This window comes from Plecotus auritus (assembly GCF_963455305.1).
Source record: "Plecotus auritus genome assembly, chromosome: 1".
Taxonomy (NCBI): domain Eukaryota; kingdom Metazoa; phylum Chordata; class Mammalia; order Chiroptera; family Vespertilionidae; genus Plecotus; species Plecotus auritus.
In genome coordinates this window covers 175,241,679-175,264,328 of record NC_137770.1, presented here as the reverse complement: position 1 = coordinate 175,264,328, position 22,650 = coordinate 175,241,679, and the positions used below count along the sequence as shown (strand labels likewise).

Here is a 22,650-nt window from a genome sequence, read left to right as displayed (position 1 = left end):
AGTATAGGAAGTTATATGACCATGAGAGGATGCTTTGTGCATACTCAGCCCAGGAAGGAAGCTAAGGGAAATGTGATCTAACACAGGTGTTGCCACCCACAGCTGGGGGAAGGCAGCATGTCAGTGAGACAGTAGCTATAGCAACATCAGTGTCAGGGAATTTATGTATTATTGAGTTAAGAATCTCTTGCACTGTAATGGACCTTAACCAAACAAAGCATCTGAAAATCATGATAGCCTACTGATAAACATCAAAGAAAGGCCCAAAGGAAGACACCTCCAATCAGAGGATGGAGGAGAGATGGGCAGGTAACGTTCTGCTGGCACAGGCCATCAGAGGTTAGCCCTGTTAAAATACCTATGTTAACTATCCACACATAACTTACGCTGGTAAAGGAAATAATGTTCTAATAAAAGGGAATCTGAATAAATATTTGCATTAGAACAAGGAAATTGTTCTGGAAGCTTCTAATGAGTTATTATTGATATTATATATTTTCTACCAGGTAAAATGAAATACTAAATAGCCCATAGAAACCAGGTAAGGTAGATTGAATCCTTTTGTTCTCACTCTCCCCCTGTACTAGAATTATGCACCTATGCCCTTTGCCACATGACTTTGCATCTCTTTTTACAGCAGCCTAGCCTGGAAGACCCCCAGCCTGAAGCTGAGCCACCCAGCAATAGCCCAGGCTAGATCAGCTGACCTCCAATCCACAAACCTGTGAGCATGAGAATAGCGTGGTGTGAACTTCCAATTCTTTAGGTAATAAAGGGTCTTCTTTGTTATGAATGTTTGTATTCCCCCCAATCCATATGTTGAACTCCTAACCCCAAAGACGATGGTATTAGGTGGAGGCTTTGGGAAGTGCTTAGGTAATTAAGGCGGTGCCCTCATGAGTAGGATTGGTGCTCTTATAAAAAGGTTCCAGAGAGATCCCTTACCCCTTCCACTACATGAGGATACATTGAAAAGGCACCATTTATGAATCAGAAAACAGACTCTCATCAGACACCAAATGTGCTGGTGCCTTGATCTTGAACTTCCACCCTTCACAGCTGTGAGAAATGAATATCTGTTGTTTATAAGCTACTCAGTCTGTATAGCAGCCTGAACAGACTAAGACAGGATATGATACAATACTCAAAAAATGCCAGCGATTTCTGGGCATTTTGAAAAATTTAACAATACAAAACTAAAAGTATGTAACCCAATATATAATGCACTGGAATCATTTTTACTTTGTCATAGCATCATTAAAGTCTAAAGATTAGAGAATGTTCAACTGAATGCTTCAGTATACGATATGTTGACTGATAGGGTTATACTTTGTCAAGTAGTTATCTAGAATAATATGAATTTAATCATGGCTATCCATTTCCTACCTATTGGAGACAACACACATAGTTTCCAATAAGTAGCAATTTTCTTTTTGCTTTTTGTCCCTTCATGCTGTATTGCCTGTGTTCAACTCATAGTTGAGGAAAATGGTCAGAAGGTCAACACATGGAGAAAATACATGAAGCACCCAGACAGTCCATATACACAATGATCTATACCAACTGAGAGTTGTTTTAATATCATGTTGTAAATAGTTTCTTAACCCAGACATTCAATCTGTGCTTTAAAAAGGTAAGATTATGTCTTAAAATTTTGTAAACAGATGACATGATAAAAATAGATTCTATGTTTACTGGTTTGAATGAACAGTTACTAATCTTTGTCACTTTTATTTGCTGAATGTCCTTGAAAGAAACACATCACCAACTTCCTACTTATCTATCTCTCCCATAATACCCAGTATATGAAAGTCACTCAAAAAGACACATAATAAAATTCATAATGAATGACACAATACATGGTTCCAAAGATGTTTACTATTTGGTCAAACAATATTTTCAATTGTCAGTCATAAAGTGAAATGTACATTCACATACATGTTAAACACCCATCAGACCTGCATTATTGCTATGAGACACCATTTTATACTCCGTGGGAAAATGCAATTCCTGAGGTCATTATTGGCTTTTATAAATCATTTTCTTCCCTGTTAAATCATCTTTCCTTAAGTGACTTGGGAGTGTGAATTGGGGTCAGGATGTCAATTTCAGACCAACTTTCTATGCCTACTAAATGAGAAAACAGGCTCTATATTTTATAAAAGGTAGAAAAATGACCATGATGTGCAGAATTTTTTTCCAATGTATACCATACAGGAAAAATGTAGACCGAACACAAAAGAAGTCTTTTCTGAAAGATCTCAATCCCATAAGGAACGTATGTTTTCCAGATAATCAGTCCTCGACGTACAGCAGTCCAGCTGTTGTTTTGCATTTATTTAAAATATCCTTTGCTAAATAATTGTGTTCATCTTTAAAAGAAAATTACTTAAAATTACATTCAACTTTTTTTTCTTAAAACCAGGACATTATACATGAAAACTGAGCCACCAGTTACCACCTTTGCAGTCTCTTTTTGTTTGGTGCAACCACAACCTAAGTCATACAAAGCAATTCCTACTTATTGTGAAATCTGGGAGAGTTTACACTTAGAGATAAGTATCATATACAGCCTAAATTTACTAAGGCTAGCAAAGCTTTATTGATTTCATAATTTATATTGGATGGTTTTCAAAACAATCCTATGAATGCCTAACTAAAGTATGACACAAAAAATGCTGTGAGCAATACTTCATTCCTGGGTGCATGAAGGCCTTGGAATCATTTGTGTCTGTGTTGTATATGTTCTGATATCCTCCCATATTTTTATGCACTTGCTCATGAAAGTACTAGAACAAATTAATTTAAAAGAATACCACTCTGAAATTTCTTGAACTGTTGATCCTACTCAGAGGTTTAAAAGCTTCTACCACCTAGCTTGCATTCTCCTTTGGGCTTTTGGTGTCTAAGTGACTACATACTGCATGTTTCTTGCTTTGTGATGATTTTCTAATCTGTATGTACATGAAAAGGTGGGTATTTACCAAAAATCTTGCATACAAGGCTTTTCAGATTGGAACTGTAATCTTTTGATACATTTCTAATAACAAATAATGGCCTATTTCACAGATCTGAAAGCAATAACTAGTTATCTTGACCTACAGTTGAAAAAAAATTATCTTTGAACTAAACAGGATCAGCTTAAAATCCCTCTGGAGATGTTTTTATTTAATAAATGCCTTCATTAACAACACCATCTTTCATCTCCTGTTACCCCAACTCAATTTCTCCTGCATACAAAGTAATGAGCAGGATGGCTGTGAACCCAGTTAACATTCCAGCGTTCTGAATCATGAAGAAGGTGAAGTCGGTCTTTCTGCCAGTTACCTTTTCTCTCAGCATGTCATTCATCTCTGGAAACTAGAAGAGAGATATATTGTTAGATAACTGTCGCCATCTTGTGGTGAAACATAAACTAGTCATTAATATACTTCTGAAATAACCATTTATTTCAGATGTTTTGATGTTTTGGGAATATCTAGCTCTATTAAATATTTAAAAAAAGTACTAAAATAGCATTCCCCAGTGAATTAATCAGTTAATCAGTGAAATGGGATTTACCTCATTTTATTCCCTCTCTCTCTCTCTCTCTCCCATCACAGCATTCTTTCAGAGCCTCAAATACATGGAGCCTCTTTCCTCCCTCAGATCTTCACAAGTGCTAAAATTTTTACTGAACTTTTCCACCTCCAGTTTTCCAATGAGCTAAATCCTTCAGGTTTCAACTTAAATCATACTTTCTTAGAAAGGTTTCTCTTAGCCCCTTCTAACTTACATTAGGTTCCTTTACTTTCATCTCTCATACATATATCGCTTTACCTTTTATTTCACAGATTTTTTATTTGTAATCACTTAGTCATGTGTGTGGTTTTTGTTTCTTTGTTGAACTTTAGGTTCTCCTCATTTGTAAACAGAAAGCCCCATGAGTGAGGGGACAGTGCCTCTTGTCCATACCAGCATGCCCAGTAGCTTATCAATTTCCAGGCCTAGTGGCTGAATAAATCATTTTTTAGTAATCACTATACATTTAATTACTGTTCTTTTCAATTTATGTACTTTTGCTTGCTCTGCCCCTCACAAAATTACAAGGTTTTTAAATAAATTATGCACTGCTCTAGGATTGAAGACTATAACGTTCTCATTACAGTGAAAGCAATTAAATCCCCAAGTTCTGTACCTAAGATCTACTCTTTCTCAGCAGGTAGCTTCTACTGAAAAGGCTCCATGTGGAGATCAGCGAATGCCACTCCTAAGAACATATTCCAAAATGCTTGCTGTGTGTGCAATGGTGCATTGTACCAGCATCCAAGAGGTCCCCACAGTCAATCATGTGCCTGATTTAAGAAAATTGGTACAAGAATACAATGGATGAAACCATTCTGGAAAGAATGAAACTGCTGTAAGTATATACAGCATCATTTATCAGTATTATTTCTGCAAACTAAACACTCTAATAGAGTCTGTTCTTATATCAGAGAAAGGAGAAGTGATGACCTAGCATAAATAGAGTGGGAAACACTAATTCTGTGAAGAAAAATATAAATGCAGTGAGGGCTCGAAAGGATGGAATCCTTGCTCTTTTAAGGGGCTGAACAGCACAGCCAACAGAGCTTGGCAGTGAACATTTGGAGCTAAGAATGCAGATGGAGGAGCTTAAATTATTAAATTATGTCTGTAATTTAAAACATTCAGTTCTAAATGCAAAGGAAATAATCCTTGATTTGCATACACTTAGCACCTCTTCATTTTCTAAAAAGCTGTACATGATTCATATAAAAATGCACAGGACTATTTATATTCTCTCTCTTACATACACAAACACACATATACACACACATATAAATACACAAGACACAGCCATAGGCATAAATATAGATATAAATATAGACTGATCCAAGTGCATATTGTCTAATTTTAATTTACCAGTTTTAGTTTCACCCAAAAGGCTCTCACTGTTTAAAACTTTGAAATAACAAAATTCTATTTACAAAACAAGTCAGTCCTCTTCCAATGTGAGATCCTCACAACAGAGAAGGAAAAAAAAAAAACCCTAAGGGACATACACTAATAGAGTACAAGGTTTATCCACCCCAAGACAAAAACCTAGGGAAAATATCTCTACTTCAGCAAAAATAATTCATCTCCTCTTCTATCAATAAGATCATAACTTAAAGAATCACCCTGCCAACATGGCTCAATGGTTATACATCGACCCATGAACCAGGAGGTCACAGTTCGATTCCCAGTCAGGGCACATGCCCGGGATGTGGGCTCGATCCCTGGTGTGGGGCGTGCAAGAGGCAGCCAATCAATGATTCTCTCTCATCATTGATGTTTCTATCTCCCTCTCCCTCTCTCTTCCTCTCTGAAATCAATAAAAATACATTTTTAAAAAAGAATCAATGAGAATCCCTTTTAAATTACTATTCAAAGAGTTATCTGCTAAACCAGGAATATCTTAAATTGCAACAAAAAGAATTTCCTTTCACCCTTAGTCAAATTGTAGCCTAGATATTTATTCATAAATTTTAAACTAAAACAAGATAAAAATTTAAAATTTCTTACCATGTCTGCCAGAGAAATATACAGGAACATGCCTCCAGCAAGTGCGAATATAATATTTGGAGCAAAGTTGTTGCCCACCAAGATGCCAAAAGCTAGCCCAACATAACAGGAACACGCAGAAAGGAAATTGAATAACAAGGCTTGTCGAGTGCTCATTCCTGCATTGAGTAGGATCACAAAGTCCCCTAGAAGAAGAACAACATATCAAGAGTTTTTTTCAATTTGGGGATGAGATGAAAGATAATGTCTAACAAGGGCTTCTTTACTTGGATGCCATCGGCAGGGTGTTTAAGTGTGTCATGTGAAATGTCTCATTCCACTGAGAAACCAAGAAGTAACTGACTTTCCCAGCGTGCACAGAGCCCTTACCTAGCTCGTGAGGAAACTCCTCGCACAGGATTGCTATAGAGGTGCTGAGTCCCTGGAGAAGGGACAAGGTGCAGGAAGCCCCAATCGCCAAGCCGTCGATGAAATTGTGGAGGGCATCACTGAGCGTCACCATCCAGGCGATTGTCCCTATCTCTGACAGTTTGGGCCCCTTCAAGCAGGTACATGAGCTTGCCTCCTTTTTCTCATCCTGGAAAAGGGCAGAAAAATCAATCCACAGAAAAGACATTTCTTGAAAGTGTAAGAAATATAGAGAAGTAGGAGATGTGTTATGTCTTGAGGGAGACAAAAGGTTACAACAGAAAGTCTTTCACCGTGGAGGGGAACCCCTCATCACTTGTAACAGAGAAAAGAAAACATGGTAGGGAAAAGGGAAATGAATAGATTGGCAGGCCTGGAACAAGCCACTGAAAAGACATTTTATTTTACTTTCCCCTTAAAACAATCCTTTGATTTACATGAACAAATTCCTACCACTGCCTTCCTGAAATGTAACAGTTCTTAATCTATGAATTTGATTTATTCACATACTTTGAAATAAAAAAACATTTTTAAAGGCTAAATTTAAAGTCTTTTGCATGTTACTATTTAAATGTTAAATCCATGTTTAAAGCATGATGTCATCCAAGAACGTTTATTCTAGTCACTCCTACACCACTATGTGACTGTGAGCAAGTTATCTGGGCCTCAGTTTCTTCAACTGTAAAGTGAGGAGAATGTATTAGATGATTCATTTATTTTTCCATGACTTATTAAATTTCCACAGTCTTCTAGGTGCCATGCGGGGTGTCTAGGCTAAAACAACGTGGTCCTACCAGCTCTAATTTCAATTATTCCCTTAACAAATTTCACAAAGTGTGATTGGAACAGGCTTGCCTTTACACTAACACTTCTTTCCATTTTGAAATTATTATAAAAATAGAAAATCTTACAATGGACACTTTTTAAGAATTTAAATTTTCATGAAATTTACAAAAATGTATAAAATCAAATGTCAAATGCCAACTAAAGCATTTCCCAGAAATTGTTAAAAAAAAAAAAAAGATAATGACATGTAAATACATTTTTAAGTAGGGAAGCAATTTACAATTAACTCGAGAACATTTTGTTCCTAATTCCCCTCCCCTCAACTCTACTTCAGCAGCTAATCAACATATTTATTGAACATCTGCAATTTGGAAAACAGTGTGCTGGATGCTACAGGAAATGCACGGAAGCATAAACGTCAGCTTCTATCTTCAACGAGTGCAGTTACCTTGGAGAAACACGACGTAAAGTAGCTGACTGGCTTTTTAAAATGTACACTGTACATCCGGCTGAGAGAGACTTCCTTCAGAGCAATCATCTGAGAGATTTTACATTTACACCAACATCACTTCATTACACAAAACACTTTGGGGACTGTGCTTTCAGAATTGACTTTGGATCTTGCAATATATCTTTTCACTGTTTGCTTAGTGGCAAATATTCATCTTTGCAGGATGATTCTTGTTTGTAGACACAACCAAAGTCATTTGGAGCCTATAAATTCTTACATTTATATGAAGGAGGGAGGATTGTTACTACTAGTAATAGTAGAGGTAGTAGTAGTAGTAGTAGTAGTAGTAGTAGTAGTAGTCATAACAGCATTGGAAATAGTCATAGCAAAGCCCTATAGTTTTTTATTTTGTGTCAGGTACTATTCTAAGCACTTAGATATTTAATTCCTTTAGAACAATTCTATGAATTAAGCACAACTGTTATCATCATTTTATAGTTGAGGAAACTAAAGCACAGAAAGGTTAGTTAGCTTACCCAAGGATACAAAGGAAGTGAGTGGGTGTTTTTTTTTGTTTGTTTGTTTTTGGGGGGTTTTTTTGTTTGTTTGTTTTTTGTTTTTTTGTTTTTTAGTAACTATTTCACTACTCCAAAGGCCTGGTGGGCAGAGGGGCAGGGACTTCTTGTTTGTAATAGGATCTGGAGGCAGTTCCTCAGAGAACACACCCTCCTCTCAAACACCTCTTCTAAACACTTGAAGCAGTGTTGGGATAAGTGCTCAGTCTCCTTTGATTTTAAAAAGCAAAATCTCCTCAGCATAAAAAATTTTCATCTGGTCTTAAAACACACTCTTTTTACTTTATAGTGTTAAAAGACAAACTGAAGCAAATTAAAAATGTTAAAAAGAGGTGTTTTGGGTTTTGTTTTTTTTTTTTTGAGCAAAAATCCATTCAAATATGGCCCCGCCAAACAGGAAGTGTGGGGAACGCTCCACTGACAGGAGACGAGGCAAAGCAAAGCAAGGAAACTGTTGATTGGCTGTAGCTTCCACCCAGTTGGCTGTTTGCGACTGATTGCCCTTGGGTTCCATTTTGTACCTTTCAGGCATTTACAGGCTTGGATTTGAGTTTGCTTCCAGAGGCCACCGTAGCATTAGAGCCACCTTAGTCAAATGGCCTCCTGGTTTAATTAATTTAACCACTGATATATCTTAAATGCACGAAAATATACACAATCATGTTTTAGTACATGGCTTGGAATAAATGCCCTAGCGCAGGAAGCAATTACTGCCAACAGAGAAACAAAGGTGGTCGTGAGAAAAACCATAGAGGAAGACACCTTGGCTTTGCAAAAACTTACTGCCAAGATGCACTTGCTAAGAACAGTTGTTTTAATCTTCCAGCTTGGTTTACCTAATCAAATACTTATGATTTTTTTTTAAGTTTTATTTCTTTTTCTTTTTTTATTTTTCAATTACAGTTTTAAATTTCTTTATTTACTTATAATGGTTTAGGGAAAAGAATACAAGACCAAGTCTTGAATGCCTGATATTACATAATATATACAATCTCTGTGTACAAACTCCTTTAATTCTGAAAAAGAAATTAAATTAATATATTAGACATGATAATTTTACCTCTAAGTACAGTTATTATTGAATCTATTTATTATACTCCCTTTTAGCTCTATAAGCTCAGGTCTCCAATGGCACTATTAGGTAGGCTAACAGTTATACATTTTTAATAGCTTTGGAATAAACAAAAGTAGGCAAACATTCACAAAAAGTCTTTTTTAATTTGCCTATTACTGTTACTGAGCAGAGAGAACACTAAATTCCAGTCCTTCCAATTAAGTTAGTGCCTATTCTTCTCTTTCTCTTTCTTCTTTATTTCTGTTCGCGGTTGTTATTGTTTGCTTGCTTGCTTCTTTGTTTAACTTGTACACTAAATGTAAGGCTGTGTTTATCCTCAGCCACGATGAGACAACTCAATCTAATGAAAAAAACAGCCGAAACCGGTTTGGCTCAGTGGATAGAGCGTCGGCCTGCGGACTGAAGGGTCCCGGGTTCGATTCCGGTCAGGGGCATGTACCTTGGTTGCGGGCACATCCCCAGTGGGAGGTGTGCAGGAGGCAGCTGATCGATGTTTCTCTCTCATTGATGTTTCTAGCTCTCTATCCCTCTCCCTTCCTCTCTGTAAAATATCAATAAAATATATTTTTAAAAAAAAGAAAAGAAAAAAACAGAGATCTGAAATCCAGAACTGAATTCTCGCTTGGTTCTGGTGAGAATTACTGTGTAATCATCAGCAAAGCTCTTAACATCCCTTAGTTATTAATGGAAATGAAAGTCAAGGCACATTATAGAATAATCAGAATGGGGAGGGAAATAATATTATGGACCAAAATTATAAAAGTAGAGAAGAGACTAAGTAGAAACCCAACATAAATATGGAGGAAGAAGCAAAAAGTAAAAGAAAGAAAAACTACAAAGAAATCAAAATGAAGAAAACAAGTGGGCTTACTGCAGAACAGTTAAAGTTGAAGCAAGGAGGAGGAAGATCTAAAAGAGAAAGCAGCATGAGGTGGGGGAGGAGGAGGAAGAGAAATGGAAGGAGGAGGAAGATAAAAAGGAGAAAGAAAATAAGAATAAAAAGAAGGAGGTAGAAAAGAATGAGAATGAGTCAAGGAGGGGGAGAAAAATGAGGAAAGAAAAAGAAAGCACATGGCTACCCTCCAGTAGAATCTCTATTAATAAAAGGCCCGTGGCAGTGACGCCATAATGCCGTCATGACCGACCAAATGCCGGGGGGAGGGGCGGGATGGAGCATGAGCTACTAGCGACAGAAGGCGAGGCAGCCAGCTGAGGCAAGTGGAAGCGAACTACTCACGCTGGGCCTCTAGTATAGATTATAAAAATGTGACTTATACCAACAGTGAAATAGTATGCAGAGTAATAGAGATGATGAATGTCTATATATTTCCACATGTAAAGATGCCCAAAACATAGTGCCAAGGTAAAATAAAATTATAAAACAGCATGTCTATTGGGCACCTTTTTGTAAAAATAATAATTATTATCCTATATAATAAAACCCCAATATGCAAATCGACCAAACAGCAGAATGACTGGTGGCTATGATGTTCACTGACCACCAGGGGGCAGATGCTCAACGCAGGAGCTACCCCCTGGTGGTCAGTGCACTCCCACAGGGGAAGCGCTGCTCTGCCAGAAGCTGGGCTCATGGACTGCAACTGGGCACAGGCACCCCCAGTGCACGAATGTCATGCACTGGGCCTCTAGTAATTTTATAATGGTCTCAGGGAAAATATACTTGGAATGAAGCATACAAAAGTGCTAAGCATGGTTCTCCCTGGGAGATAGTACTGTGAATAATCCTTGTTTGTGTGTGGTTTTATATTTTATGGGTGTCCTGGATTTATTTTTTGCGCTTATTGTATATTATATTAATAGTCAGAACACAAAACATTAAAGCCATAGGGTGAGAATCAGCAAGAGGAAAAATGAATTTGTGATGACTCAGGAGTTATTATCAGCAACAAACAAGGTAAAGCTGGAGAAGCAGGCTGCCTCTGGGTTTGATCTGAATTGAAAAGAGGGTGTATTATGTAACTTTTTTGTAGGGTTAATGGTTGCAAGTTCAGCACGATCACAATCAGACCTCATCTGCATTGGGGGAGGCAAGATGAGTCATTATTAATGAAAATGCTTTTATGATTTACTGTCTATATGTTTTATCAGTAATAAGATAAAAGCAAACAAACATTATAGGTAAATATTAAATTCCAAATCCCATATTCCATATTCCATGTTGAAAGAATTTTGCAGAATAAGAGCTCTGAAAAAAAAAAAAAAAGAGAGAGAAACAAGCCAAAAATGAAAGTAGCAACCCACCAAAAAATGCAATCAAGATGGCAAAAAGAAGTATAAATGACAACAAAAGATGGAAGTTTTATGCCAAAAAAATAAACACAAAAAAATGTATGCCTATAAAGGATAACTTAATGAAACACAAACACAAATAATCTAATACCATTTTAAGAATCTGCAAATAAAGGTATATAGGTGAGATTTAAGGAAAGGAGCACTGAATGCAAGATAGCTTAATGATTAAAGGGTATGTACGTGCCTTGGTATCAAATGGGTGTGAGTTTGAGTAGTGGCCCTGCTAGTTAACAGTGCTGTGTCTTTCAGAAAGTTACTTGGGTCCTAGCTAATGCACTAAGACAAGCAAAGGCAATAAAAGGTATATACACATTGAGAAGGAAGAAATACAACTGCCTTTGTTGGCAGATGACTGCCTATGTAGAAAGTGCAAAAGAATTGACAAAAAAGATCTGGGAACTAATAAGCCATTACAGCAAGGTTGTAGAATACAAAATATACAGAAGTCAATTGCTTTCTTATATCCCAACAATTAACAAGTGGAATTTGAAAATACCATTTATATTAGCTCCCCCAAAAAACAAAATATGTAGATGTAAATCCAACAAAATATGTACAAAATCTATATAAGGAACAGCATAAAACTATGATAAAAGAAAAACTAAATAAATGGAGAGATATTTCATTCTTATGGATTGGAAGACTCGATATTGTTATTTTGTGGATATTTTGTGATTCTAAAGTGTATATGGAAAGACAAAAAAATCTAGAATAGCCAACATAACATTGAGGGAAAGGAACAAAGTTAGAGAATTGACACTACCTGATGTCGATTTACTATACAACTACAGAAATCAAGGCAGTGTGGAATTGAAGAAAGAATAGACAAATAGATCAATAGAACCAAACAGAGACCCCAGTGCTATAACTAGTGGAGATCACACATTCAACACACACACACACACACACACACACACACACACACACACACACACACACAATCTAGACACAGACCTCCACCCTTCACAAAAATAAATTCAAAATGGATCAGAGACCTAGAAGCAATGCAAAACCATAAAACTCTTGGATGATAACACAGGAGCAAACCTAGATGACCTTGAGTATGGCTACAACTTTTTAGATACAATGCCAAAGGCACAATCCATGAAATAAATAATTGATAACCTGGGCTTCATTAAAATTAAATAACTTCTGCTTTGTAAATACAATGTCAATATAATGAGAAGACAAGCCACAGACTGAGAGAAAATATTTGCAAAATGCACATCTGATAAAGGACTGTTAAAGATAATATATACTAAGAGCGCATAAAGCTAAACAATAAGAAAACAAACAGCCTGGTTTAAAAATGGGCCAAAGACATTAACAGGCACCCCACCAAATAAGATATACAGATGGCAAATAAACACATGAAAATATTCTCCACCTTATATGTCATCAGGGAATGCAAATTAAAACATGATAACACAATATACCTATTAGAATGGCCAAAATCGGGAACAATGACAACATCAAATACTGGTGAGGAGGTAGAGCAAGAGGAACTTTTATTCATTGCTGGTGGAAATGCAAAATGGCACAGTCACTCTGGAAGGCAGTTTGGCAATTTCTTACAAAACTAAATGCACTCTTGCCGTATGACTCAACAATTGTGCTCTTTGGTGTTTAGCCAACGAAGTTGAAAACTTTTATGCTCATAGATGTTGCAGTAGCTTTATTCTTGTTTGCCAAAACTTGGAAGTAACCAAGATGCCCTTCAGGAGGTAAGTGGGTAAATAAATTGTGGTACAGCCAGGTAATGGAGTATTATTAATACCCCCCCCCAAAAAAAATGAGCTATCAAGCCATGAAAATACATGGCGGAATCTTACATGCATATTTCTAAGTGAAAGAAACCAATTGGAAAAGGCAACAAACTGAGTGATTCTAACCACAAGACATTCTGAAAAAGGCAAAACTAAGGAGACAGTGAAAAGATCATTGGTTGCCAAGGCTTAGGGGAGGAAAATGGATGGATAGGTAGAGCACAGAGAATTTTTAGAGTAGTGAAAATACTCTAGATTGTACTATAATGATGTATACAAATCATTACAAATTTCTGCAAACCCACCGAATTTACAACACTGAGTGAACTCTAAGCTATGGACTTGGGGTAATTATAATGTGTCACTGTAGGTTTATCAATTGTAACAAATGTACTGACCTGGAGGGACATTGATAATGGGGGAGGCTATACCTGGGTGAGAGCAGAGGTATATGAGAAATCTTTCTTCTCAATTTTGCTGTGAACCTAAAACTGCTCTTCAAAAAATTAAAGCTCTTTAAAAAAAAGTTGCTTGGGCCCTGACCGATTTGGCTCAGTGGATAGAGCGTCGGCCTGTGGACTGAAAGGTCCCAGGTTCGATTCCGGTCAAGGGCATGTACCTTGGTTGCGGGCACAACCCCATTAGGGGGTGTTCAGGAGGCAGCTGATCGATGTTTCTCTTTCTTCGATGTTTCTAACTCTCTATCCCTCTCCCTTCCTCTCTGTAAAAAATCAATAAAATATTTTTTTTAAAAGTTGCTTGGAATCTGACTTCAGATTCCTTATCTGTAGAATGGTGAAAAGAATACTACCAACTTCATAGAATTGCTGTGATGATTAAATGAGATGTTTATAAACCACTAAGAGTTCTATGAATAATTACTGTATCATATAGCTCATTTTATCTAACAAAATGCAGATGAACACAGGATTATTATAAGGAAGAAAAACAAAACAAAATTGTCTAAAAGAAAAGTGTGCAAAACAAAACATTTCTCATGTATGATCCTTGAATATATTCAAGAGCATGGTGATCAAGAAAGAAAAAGAAAAAGACAATTTTTAACAAGGTCTCTTAATCTTGAGTATAAATCTTCTCTTAAAGAAAGCTATTGATTTTCAACTACTGAAGTTCAAGGTGTGTGAAAAAGTCAAGCGATTAATTAGCCAGCAAGTAAAAAGTATGACATCTGAGTTAATAGGTTTATATGAATGATATAGTAGACTGGGTATAGGAGGAATAAAAAACGTAAAGATGTTAAGTAATATCATGCATCCTCAGCACTTCACAGTGTACAAAGCACTTCCACATGCTAGTGTCTTCATTTTCTTTTTGACTTACAATATATTCTTAGTAAAACAGAACAGATACTGGTGTTCTAATTTTAGAGAAGAGAAAGATGACAATCCAAGAAAATAAATGATTTGCTCAAAGTCACATAGAAGGTGTTGGGATTAGGCTACTCGATTATTCACTGAGCACCTATTTTACAGCAGGCAGGAACTGTGGGAAGAACTGAGGACAGAAATATAAATAAAGGAATATCTTATTGGAAGTATAAATAAAGGAATATCACAGTCCAGAAAGGAACATCCAGGATTCAGATGTCAAGCCTGTGAGAAGCAGCTTTCATCTGCCCTTCCAGCGTGACTCTCCTCCTCCCGCCCTGCTCTCTGTCCTGAGACTGTCCTGAATGGGCCACCACTACAGGCTCCTTGTCCTCTGGTTTCCATTTGGGATTGACCACTGGAGAGCCCTAGAGGGAGTTCAGGGGTAAAAAGAAGGGAGAAATCATGGTATGTACTCTCCTGATACCCCTTTGTACGGTCACCTCAGCTGTTCAAGACCCTCAATTGAAGGCCATAGCTCTTCTCAAAATAATTTCCTTCCCAGTTTCTAGTAAATGCTCCTTCTAGTCCACCCTTTGTGTCCAGGCATGGTCACTAATTTTCCATTTCTGGTGCCTGGTTTATGCCCTACCCCTGGGTCCTCTAACACCTCACTCACACCCATAAATAAGTCTTCCTGAAATTATTCTAATTTAAGAGTCTCATCTGTTCCCTATCAGGATGCTCACAGATATATTCACCAGTGCTGGAAATGGCCATAAGGAACAGATCCCCCCCTCCAATGGTATTTAATTGATTTCTTCATATATTCAAAGTAGAGACAACTAGGAAATTGGTTACCCATAGGTAGGCTGAATTTTTCAGTGAAGCTCAGAATTGTAAAAGGCTCTGCACGGTCTAGGCTGCATCACAAGCTTTCCTGCCTTTTGGTCTTCATGGCCCAGCAGACCCAGTAGAATTGGAAGGATCTGTGGCTGGAAGGAGCCTTCTTGCAAACCTCAAACAGAGACTCACAGCGAAGGTCCCTCATACATTAGGGTAAAGCCATGTTCTCTGTTGCCACTAACTGATATTTTTCTAGAAAGTGGTCCCTCACTTGCTTCTGGGACCTTGTAGAGACTTACCTTGGGTCCATGAGACATTAAGTGGCCACGAGATCATGTTCAATGCAAACTAGAAGGTATCGGACCCAGCGAGCCATAAACTGACCGTTCACATCCGCATCCCATTGTTAAATTGTATAGACAAGATTAGGGCCACACCAGTCTTAGTGACACCAACTGCAATGGCAGGTGATTCAGACTCTCATGATAGCTAAACTTAATGCTTTACCTCTTGCCCTGAAAACAGCAAGGCTTCGGGAGGGGTTCCCTACAGCCATTTATCTGTGGGTGGATCTGTAACTGTGCCGGCACCAGCCAGCTACACAATCTTACTCACGCTCAACTTAAAATATACTGATATAGAGAAAGCCATTAACAGGAAAATAATAACTTGTAGTCACCATGAAATTTCTGTGGGTTATACGTAAATTGTTTTGTTCTTTAGGAGTTGAAATAACTGCCTTTCATTTTCAGTTTGGGAGCATTATCATTTTACTGCCTTGATTAAAAAAAAAATAATTTAGGAGAAATCTGAAGGGTTTCAAGAAATATGCTACTATTCCATCAATGGAATTTAAAGTATATACTAATTATTTGCAGTTATCTCAATGAACTATTTATATCACTCTAAATAAAAGATTGCCTATTATTACTTCAGATGAGGATACCATTAATGTTCTGGTACATATGGGAAGTAAGATATCATTTCTTATGAGAAGCCTGTATAATGTTCTCTCCAACCCATACAACTCTCGTTGTTAAAGAAGTCTTAAAGGGAGTCAGGAGGCACCAGAAATTTGGTTAAGTTTTAAGGTAAGTTACAGATATTTTTGGCTAGGCTCCTGGAAAGTAGTGTTCCCCAAATTCAGCCTACATTGCTCAGCATGAAGGCTTCCAGGATGATTCAGACGAGGAAACAGGAGTAGGGCAGGGTGTGAAAGAGGGCCCAGGCAGCTGCTGCCTGCAGTGTACCTACCCTTTGACAAGAACTGTAGACGCTCCCACCCAATGCACTACAAACAACTGGTTAACTAGCCTTGCAAGAGATAAGGGAGGGCATGCTCTCTGGTTGGCAGAGAAGATCTAGAAATGCAAGTCTTTTAGGGAAAAAAACTTGGGAAAAGTGATAAAAGCAAGGAATGACAGATGACAAGAGGGATGAGATAAACTGTTAACTGCGGTCCTGGTGACAGAACAGGAGATTAGGATCATAGTGGGATGTTAAGAAACAGGCAGTCTGCCAGCAGAGAAGAAAATGAGCAACAGAGAGTTAGAAATTAAAAAGCTCTTCTCTGTAAGAGGGCACCCTGGTCTATAGTTTAATGGTTGAGAAAAGCAGAGGCCATCTCTACTTTGTATGTGGAGGGTTGGGGGTGGAACCTCATAGGGGATAAGGGCACCAGGACCTCACTGCCTCTTACAGATGTCACTGTGATGCTCTGGAGATTTGATGACCAGCTTGAGAAAGGAAGTTCTACAGTGAGTGGCCAGATTATTATGATCTCTGAATGCATAATAATCTGGCCATCTCTGAACGCATAATATATATATATATTAGAGGCCTGGTGCATGAATTCGTGCATGGGTGGGGTCCAACCAGCCTGGCCAGGGGGAGGGGACATGAGCAGTTGGCCGGCCTGCATGCTGGTCAAACTCCTGGTAGATGGGACAATTTGCATATTAGCCTTTTATTATATAGGATATACACTGAGTGGCCAGATTATTATGTATTCATAGATATAATAATCTGGCCACTCAGTGTATAGTGAGGAACTGAGTGTCAGAGACATAAGGTACACTCATTGAGTACAGAACAGTAATGATGATAGTATTAGGAGTACAACTCATTAGTTGTACAAGTCATTTAATCTTCACAACAACCCAATGTGGTTATTATCCCCATTTTACAGATGAGGGAACTGAGACAGAAAAAGTTTAAGTAACTTTCCCAAAGTCATACCTCTAGAAAGCAGCAGAACCAGGATTTGAACCTCTATGCCAAAAAAACCTATGCCTGTGATCTCTAGAAGATGTGAAATTTAATTTTTCTTCTTCACTCCTGTTCACCCAGTGTCTAGCATTGCAGGCCCACTGAAGATTTGTTGTCTGAATAAATGAGTGTGTAGTAATAGTAAAAGTACATTTTTCTCTCATGACAGGTTCACAGATTATTGCCACATGAAGCATTTATTCTAATCTTTTCGAAGAGCATTTACACACAATGTAAGAGGGGTGAGCATAGAAAAGTGATCATTGATCAGTTCCAAATCAGTTGTTCTACATTAAAAACACCCCAAAAGTGCTGAAGTGTTTTTGTTGTTCTTTGTTTTCTTGACAATTCTTTGTGACTAAAAGTTGTGAAGCCAAATCAAATGTTCCTGGAACACAAGAATTTTTTTTAATTTCAGCCCAGAGCTTAACATTAGTAGGTGTTCAATAAAAAAAATATATATATATAATGAGTAATGAGGAGAGGAGCTTTTTTTGCTGAACTGAATGGAGAAATGGAATGCCAAAATAACATGCCAATCAACAGACCTCAGGATGCATCCACCCCAGTGACGACTAGAGAGCAGAAGATTTTTGTCAGCAGCCATCTTGCATCTAACTTTATGAGGTTGACACATTTTTCAGAAGATTGTTGGAGGAAGAGGGCATAAACATAAGAATAGAAGCAACCAAGGCAATGTTGAGTGCTTACTGTTTGCAAAGTATTCTCCTAAATGCCACGAGATGAGTCCTTGCAATCTCCGATGAAGTAATGAGGACACCAGAGGTAAGGACTTGACCAAAACCACAGCTAGAAATGGGAAAGCCAGAACCTGAACCCAGACAATGTGCCTCCTAAGCCCTGTGCAAGAATAAAAAGCAGAGAGACTGCACAGAAGAACTGAGTGTTTTAGGTAAGGAATTCTGAGCTCAGAAGTTTATTGCTATAATAATGGATTCTTTTATTGCTGTTGCCAGCCTCCATCCTGGAAGGCGCCAGTAAATTGAAGCACCCCTGTTTTGAGTAGAATACACTAAGTTGATATTCTGAGGTTTGCCAAAAGCAGGAAATCTTACCCTTGGTGACAGCATGGGGGTACCTAGAGAGTAGTATGCTAAATGAAATAAGCCAGTCAGACAGAGACAAGTACCATAGGATTGCACTCATATGTGAAAACTAATGAACAACATGAACTAACAGAACAGAAACAGACTCATAAAGGCAGAAAACAAACTGACAGCTGTCAGAGGGGAGTGGGTTAGGGTCTCGGTGAAAAAGCTGAAAGGATTAAGAGAAAATAAAAATAAAACCACACACACACAAACTCATAGACACAGACAACAGTATGGTGATTGCCAGAGGGAAGAGGAGGTGGGGATGGTAGAAGACAGTAAAGAGGGGGATAAATGGTGATGGAAGGAGACTTGACTCGGGGTGGTGAACACATAATTCAATATACAGATGATGTATTATAGAACTGTACACCTGAAACTTATATAACTTTATTAACCGATGTCACCTCTAATAAATTAAATTAAAAAATAAATTAATCCCTCCAACTATTGAGGAGGGAAAAAACACCATTTTGGAGCTTTCAAATCTATTCCATATAATCTGTTGTTTACAGACCACAGTATGGATAGAAAATACAGTTGCTTTCTTGACCGTCCCTTTCTGAGTTTGTAACACTAAAGAAAATGTAACCTTAGAAGCAGAGAATTCCTTGAGATTATTGATACTATTTAAATGTTAGAACACAGCAACACTACCATGGAAGAGTTTTATCTACCATTTTCTCCAATGTCACTTTATACCAGCATCCATTATGCCCAACCTATGCTGAGCTTCTTCTATCCTAAAGCCCACCGCACTCTTTCTCTCCCTCGAGACTCTGCGCTGGCCCTTCCCTCAGCAGTGACCTTCTTCTCCCTGATCTTTGCATGGATAGCTGCTTCTTCCAGTTCAGATTTTAGGTTAAATGTGTCCCTGACAACCCCCCAAACTAAAGTAGCCACCCAGACATCATCACATCACATTTTCATTCCCTGCACGGTTATGTAACTCTATAATGTTGAACTGTGTGTCCCACTGGAATGAAAAAAGTTCCAGAGAGCAGAAACAACTTCTGTCTAATTTGCCACAATATCTCCAGGGTGTAGAACAAGATAAATGACAAGTGAATGAATGACAGGATGAAAAACTACCTACCATCCTCCTGCCCTTTAATACAGCTTCACTGATCGAACCTATAGACCAAGACGTCATTCAGAAAGTGAAATGTTACCACAAATGAAGGCTCAATTTAAGATTGCCGTTACTGTTTTACTATAAAAGTTGCATGACTTTGAAATGTTGGTCAAAGTCACAAAAGCTGCAAAAAAATCCAAAGATAATGTGAAGTATTTCTGCAAAAGTGGTGCCTCCCCAGGAAAGAATTCTTGCAATTTTATTTTCCAAGTATGAAACAACCTCTAGATTTGGGTGCTTGTTTTGCAGCCTAGAAAACAATGATCTCTCACTTCAGTTTTTCCAATATGTATTTCATAACCTAGTAATAAAATTAGATGAATTAGAAAGCATCAGACCCGAGATCTGCATGGTTTATTGAATCTTTATTGGTGCCTTCTCAGCTATTGAATTTTTTTTTACTTTAATACACCTTCACTGCATTGCAATAAAGGTTTAATAAAGTCATGTTCATTAAGCAACTTGATATTACTAAGTAGAAATTCAATAAAATGAAATTTGTTCTTTTTTTACTTTTAATGCTCTGATAGCTGATAACAGAAAAAAAGTACAATAATAATATCCCACCACTTTAAAAATAATTGGGCTCACACATTGGGCTCTCTCTTTTCTGGTAAGAATTCAAAACTTACAATACATTTAAATAAATTGGGCCACTGATTAGCATGGTGAACAAAGTTGAGACAGGAAAAATTCACCAGTTAATTAAAATAAATGAAGTGTCATCAACTTAATTAGGTTGAGATCCTCAGAAAGGACCTGAAATCCCCTATCTAGAGAGGAGGCAGATAGTAAAATCCAATTTCACCATGCAATCAAGGACCTGACTCTAACCTGATAGTACATCTACTAAGGGTGAGCAATTAATTTGGCCTTCAAACACCTTCAACTACTTTTTTTATTCACTAAGATTATCAGTAACGTGTTAATAATTATAAAAGTGATATATTTTATCTGGGCATTTGCCTCAGACATAAAGCTGAATAGACATGAATATAGAGACAGTTGAATAGCTATAAGGGTTTGTGTCTGTGTGTGTGTATGTCAATCAGTTAAAACTCTAATATATAGTACAGTAATGTGAAACTCAAAAAAAACATTTGGCAAGACCATACTTCATTTGCCAGATTCTTTAGCTTTGTGATCTTTCTAATTTAGGATCCTTATTTTGAAATGTACAGAATAAATAGAACATGGAATAATAGAATATATTATAAATTCTGTCTCCTCCAGGGCTTCTCTTGGGGACATACGATTCATTTATTATAATAAAACACTTCATCCTTTGGCCAATGTTCCATCATGCAATACACTGAGTAAAAATTACTCACCAGGCCTTGATCCAGTATCCCAAAGCTGCAAGATGTAGCATGTAAAAAATATAGCACCATATAAATACTTTGAAATGAGCAAATGACAGAGATCAAAATAAAAAGGCTTATTTTGGCAAGTCCAATCTTTATGACATAGTCATCTTTTACAATGCAACCTTAAAGGAAAAACTTTGAAAAAAAACTGATGTTAAAGACACACCAACAATAGAAAATGTATTTAAATTTCACTATTGCTTATGCTGATTTGCAACTGGGCTTTCTACACAATAGAGTTAAACAACTCTTTCTGATGCCCGAAATAATTTGCTTGAACCTCTTAAATTTTTCCTCATTTATCAAAGAAAAATATGTAGGCGTTCATTATCCTTCCCCCGACCCCCCATCCATCAGCATGCACGACAGAGCAACACAAAAATTCTTCATTACATTAATGGGGGGAAATTAACTTGACATCAAACCTAATTGAGTAAAATCTCACTAATTCTTCTAAATAGAGATAAGTCCTGCTTGATTAGTGAAAGCAATTTAGCATAGAACAAGTTTAGATAAATACTCTGTTATTGCTTTTCCTAACTCACACTAACAAAGGGCTCCCACAGCCAGCTCGGGCTATGGTAAAGGTCCTTAAGAAAACCTGCCACAGTCCATAGATAAGATTAATGCAGCATCTCAATTATATAATAGCAACTTGGTGTTTCTTTAGAAGACTTCAAAACTTTAGGCATATCTTACCACAATTTGCTTCAAAAGCAAATTTTATAGATGCTGCCAAGATACTCTATGGCCTCTAAGCAAAATATAAAAAAATTGTAAATTTATCAGTTATGACTGATTAGTAGAGTCAAAATTAACAAGGTCTCATTATGTAGGCAATCCTCAACTCAGTACAAATTACATTTCAAAAATTCATCTGTAATGTAATTGTTAGAAATCAGAACTGATTAGAGCAATGTTCCCATTAGGGAGCGAGGGTTCTGTACAGGAAGGAACATGGGCTTGGAACTCAAGACCCCAGAAGGGATCTCATCATAGCTTTGCCATTTATTATCTGTGTGGAGTCGAGTGAGTTGCTCAACCTAATGGAGTCTTAATTTACTCGTCTGTAAATAGATTTAATGCCTACGCCACAGGCTGCTGTAGGAATTAAACATAATAATACTGGTAAGTCACCTATTGCAGTGCTCTCTACTCTTGCCCCTGGGCATTTATTTTCTTTCTCCAGAACGCTCTCTACATCAGAGAGCATTAGCTGGGAGACCGTAGAGGTGCTTCAGTGGGTTCGTGCATCCCTTTAAATTGTATACAAAAATTGATGGGCCTGTATATTCTGTTGCAAAAGCCAATGAGCTTTATCAAACAACTTCCTAAGGGGAGTGTTGAAGAACCAGTGCTCTACAGGGAAACGTCCCAAAATTTTTCAAAATTAGAAAAGGCCCAATGTTTATAAATAATAATTAGAAATATCCTCTGCACCTAGTCACCATTCATCCAGTCCCACTTACCCAGCAATCCTTCAAGATGGGCACAGGTGTCATCTTCCCAGGAGAGCATCCATGTCCACTTCACTGACATCTCTTCCCAACCCTAGAGTGTGCCACATCTTTCTCAACCCAGCAACTGTGCCTACCTCCACTAGAGGTATTCTTCACATGAACTATACTACTTTTACCTTCCTGTAAGTACCTTTA

The 22,650-nt window shown here is 37.5% G+C and overlaps 1 protein-coding gene across 3 annotated transcripts in view; it reads right to left on the bottom strand.

Annotated features, from left to right (window-relative positions):
* Window positions 1-1,544: 1,544 nt before the first annotated feature.
* SLC39A8 (solute carrier family 39 member 8) overlaps window positions 1,545-22,650 on the bottom strand; it is a 78,394-nt gene continuing 57,288 nt past the window's right edge. For 2 of the 3 annotated variants that reach the window (XM_080666585.1, XM_080666586.1), the window contains exons 7-9: window positions 5,935-6,142; window positions 5,566-5,750; window positions 1,859-3,360 (exon numbers count right to left, since the gene is read on the bottom strand). In XM_080666585.1, coding sequence (XP_080522711.1) covers window positions 3,211-3,360; window positions 5,566-5,750; window positions 5,935-6,142 — 543 coding nt within the window. In that variant the 3' untranslated portion in view covers window positions 1,859-3,210. Of the gene's footprint in view, window positions 3,361-5,565; window positions 5,751-5,934; window positions 6,143-22,650 lie in introns of all 3 variants that reach the window. The other variant, XM_080666584.1, reaches the window with a different exon arrangement.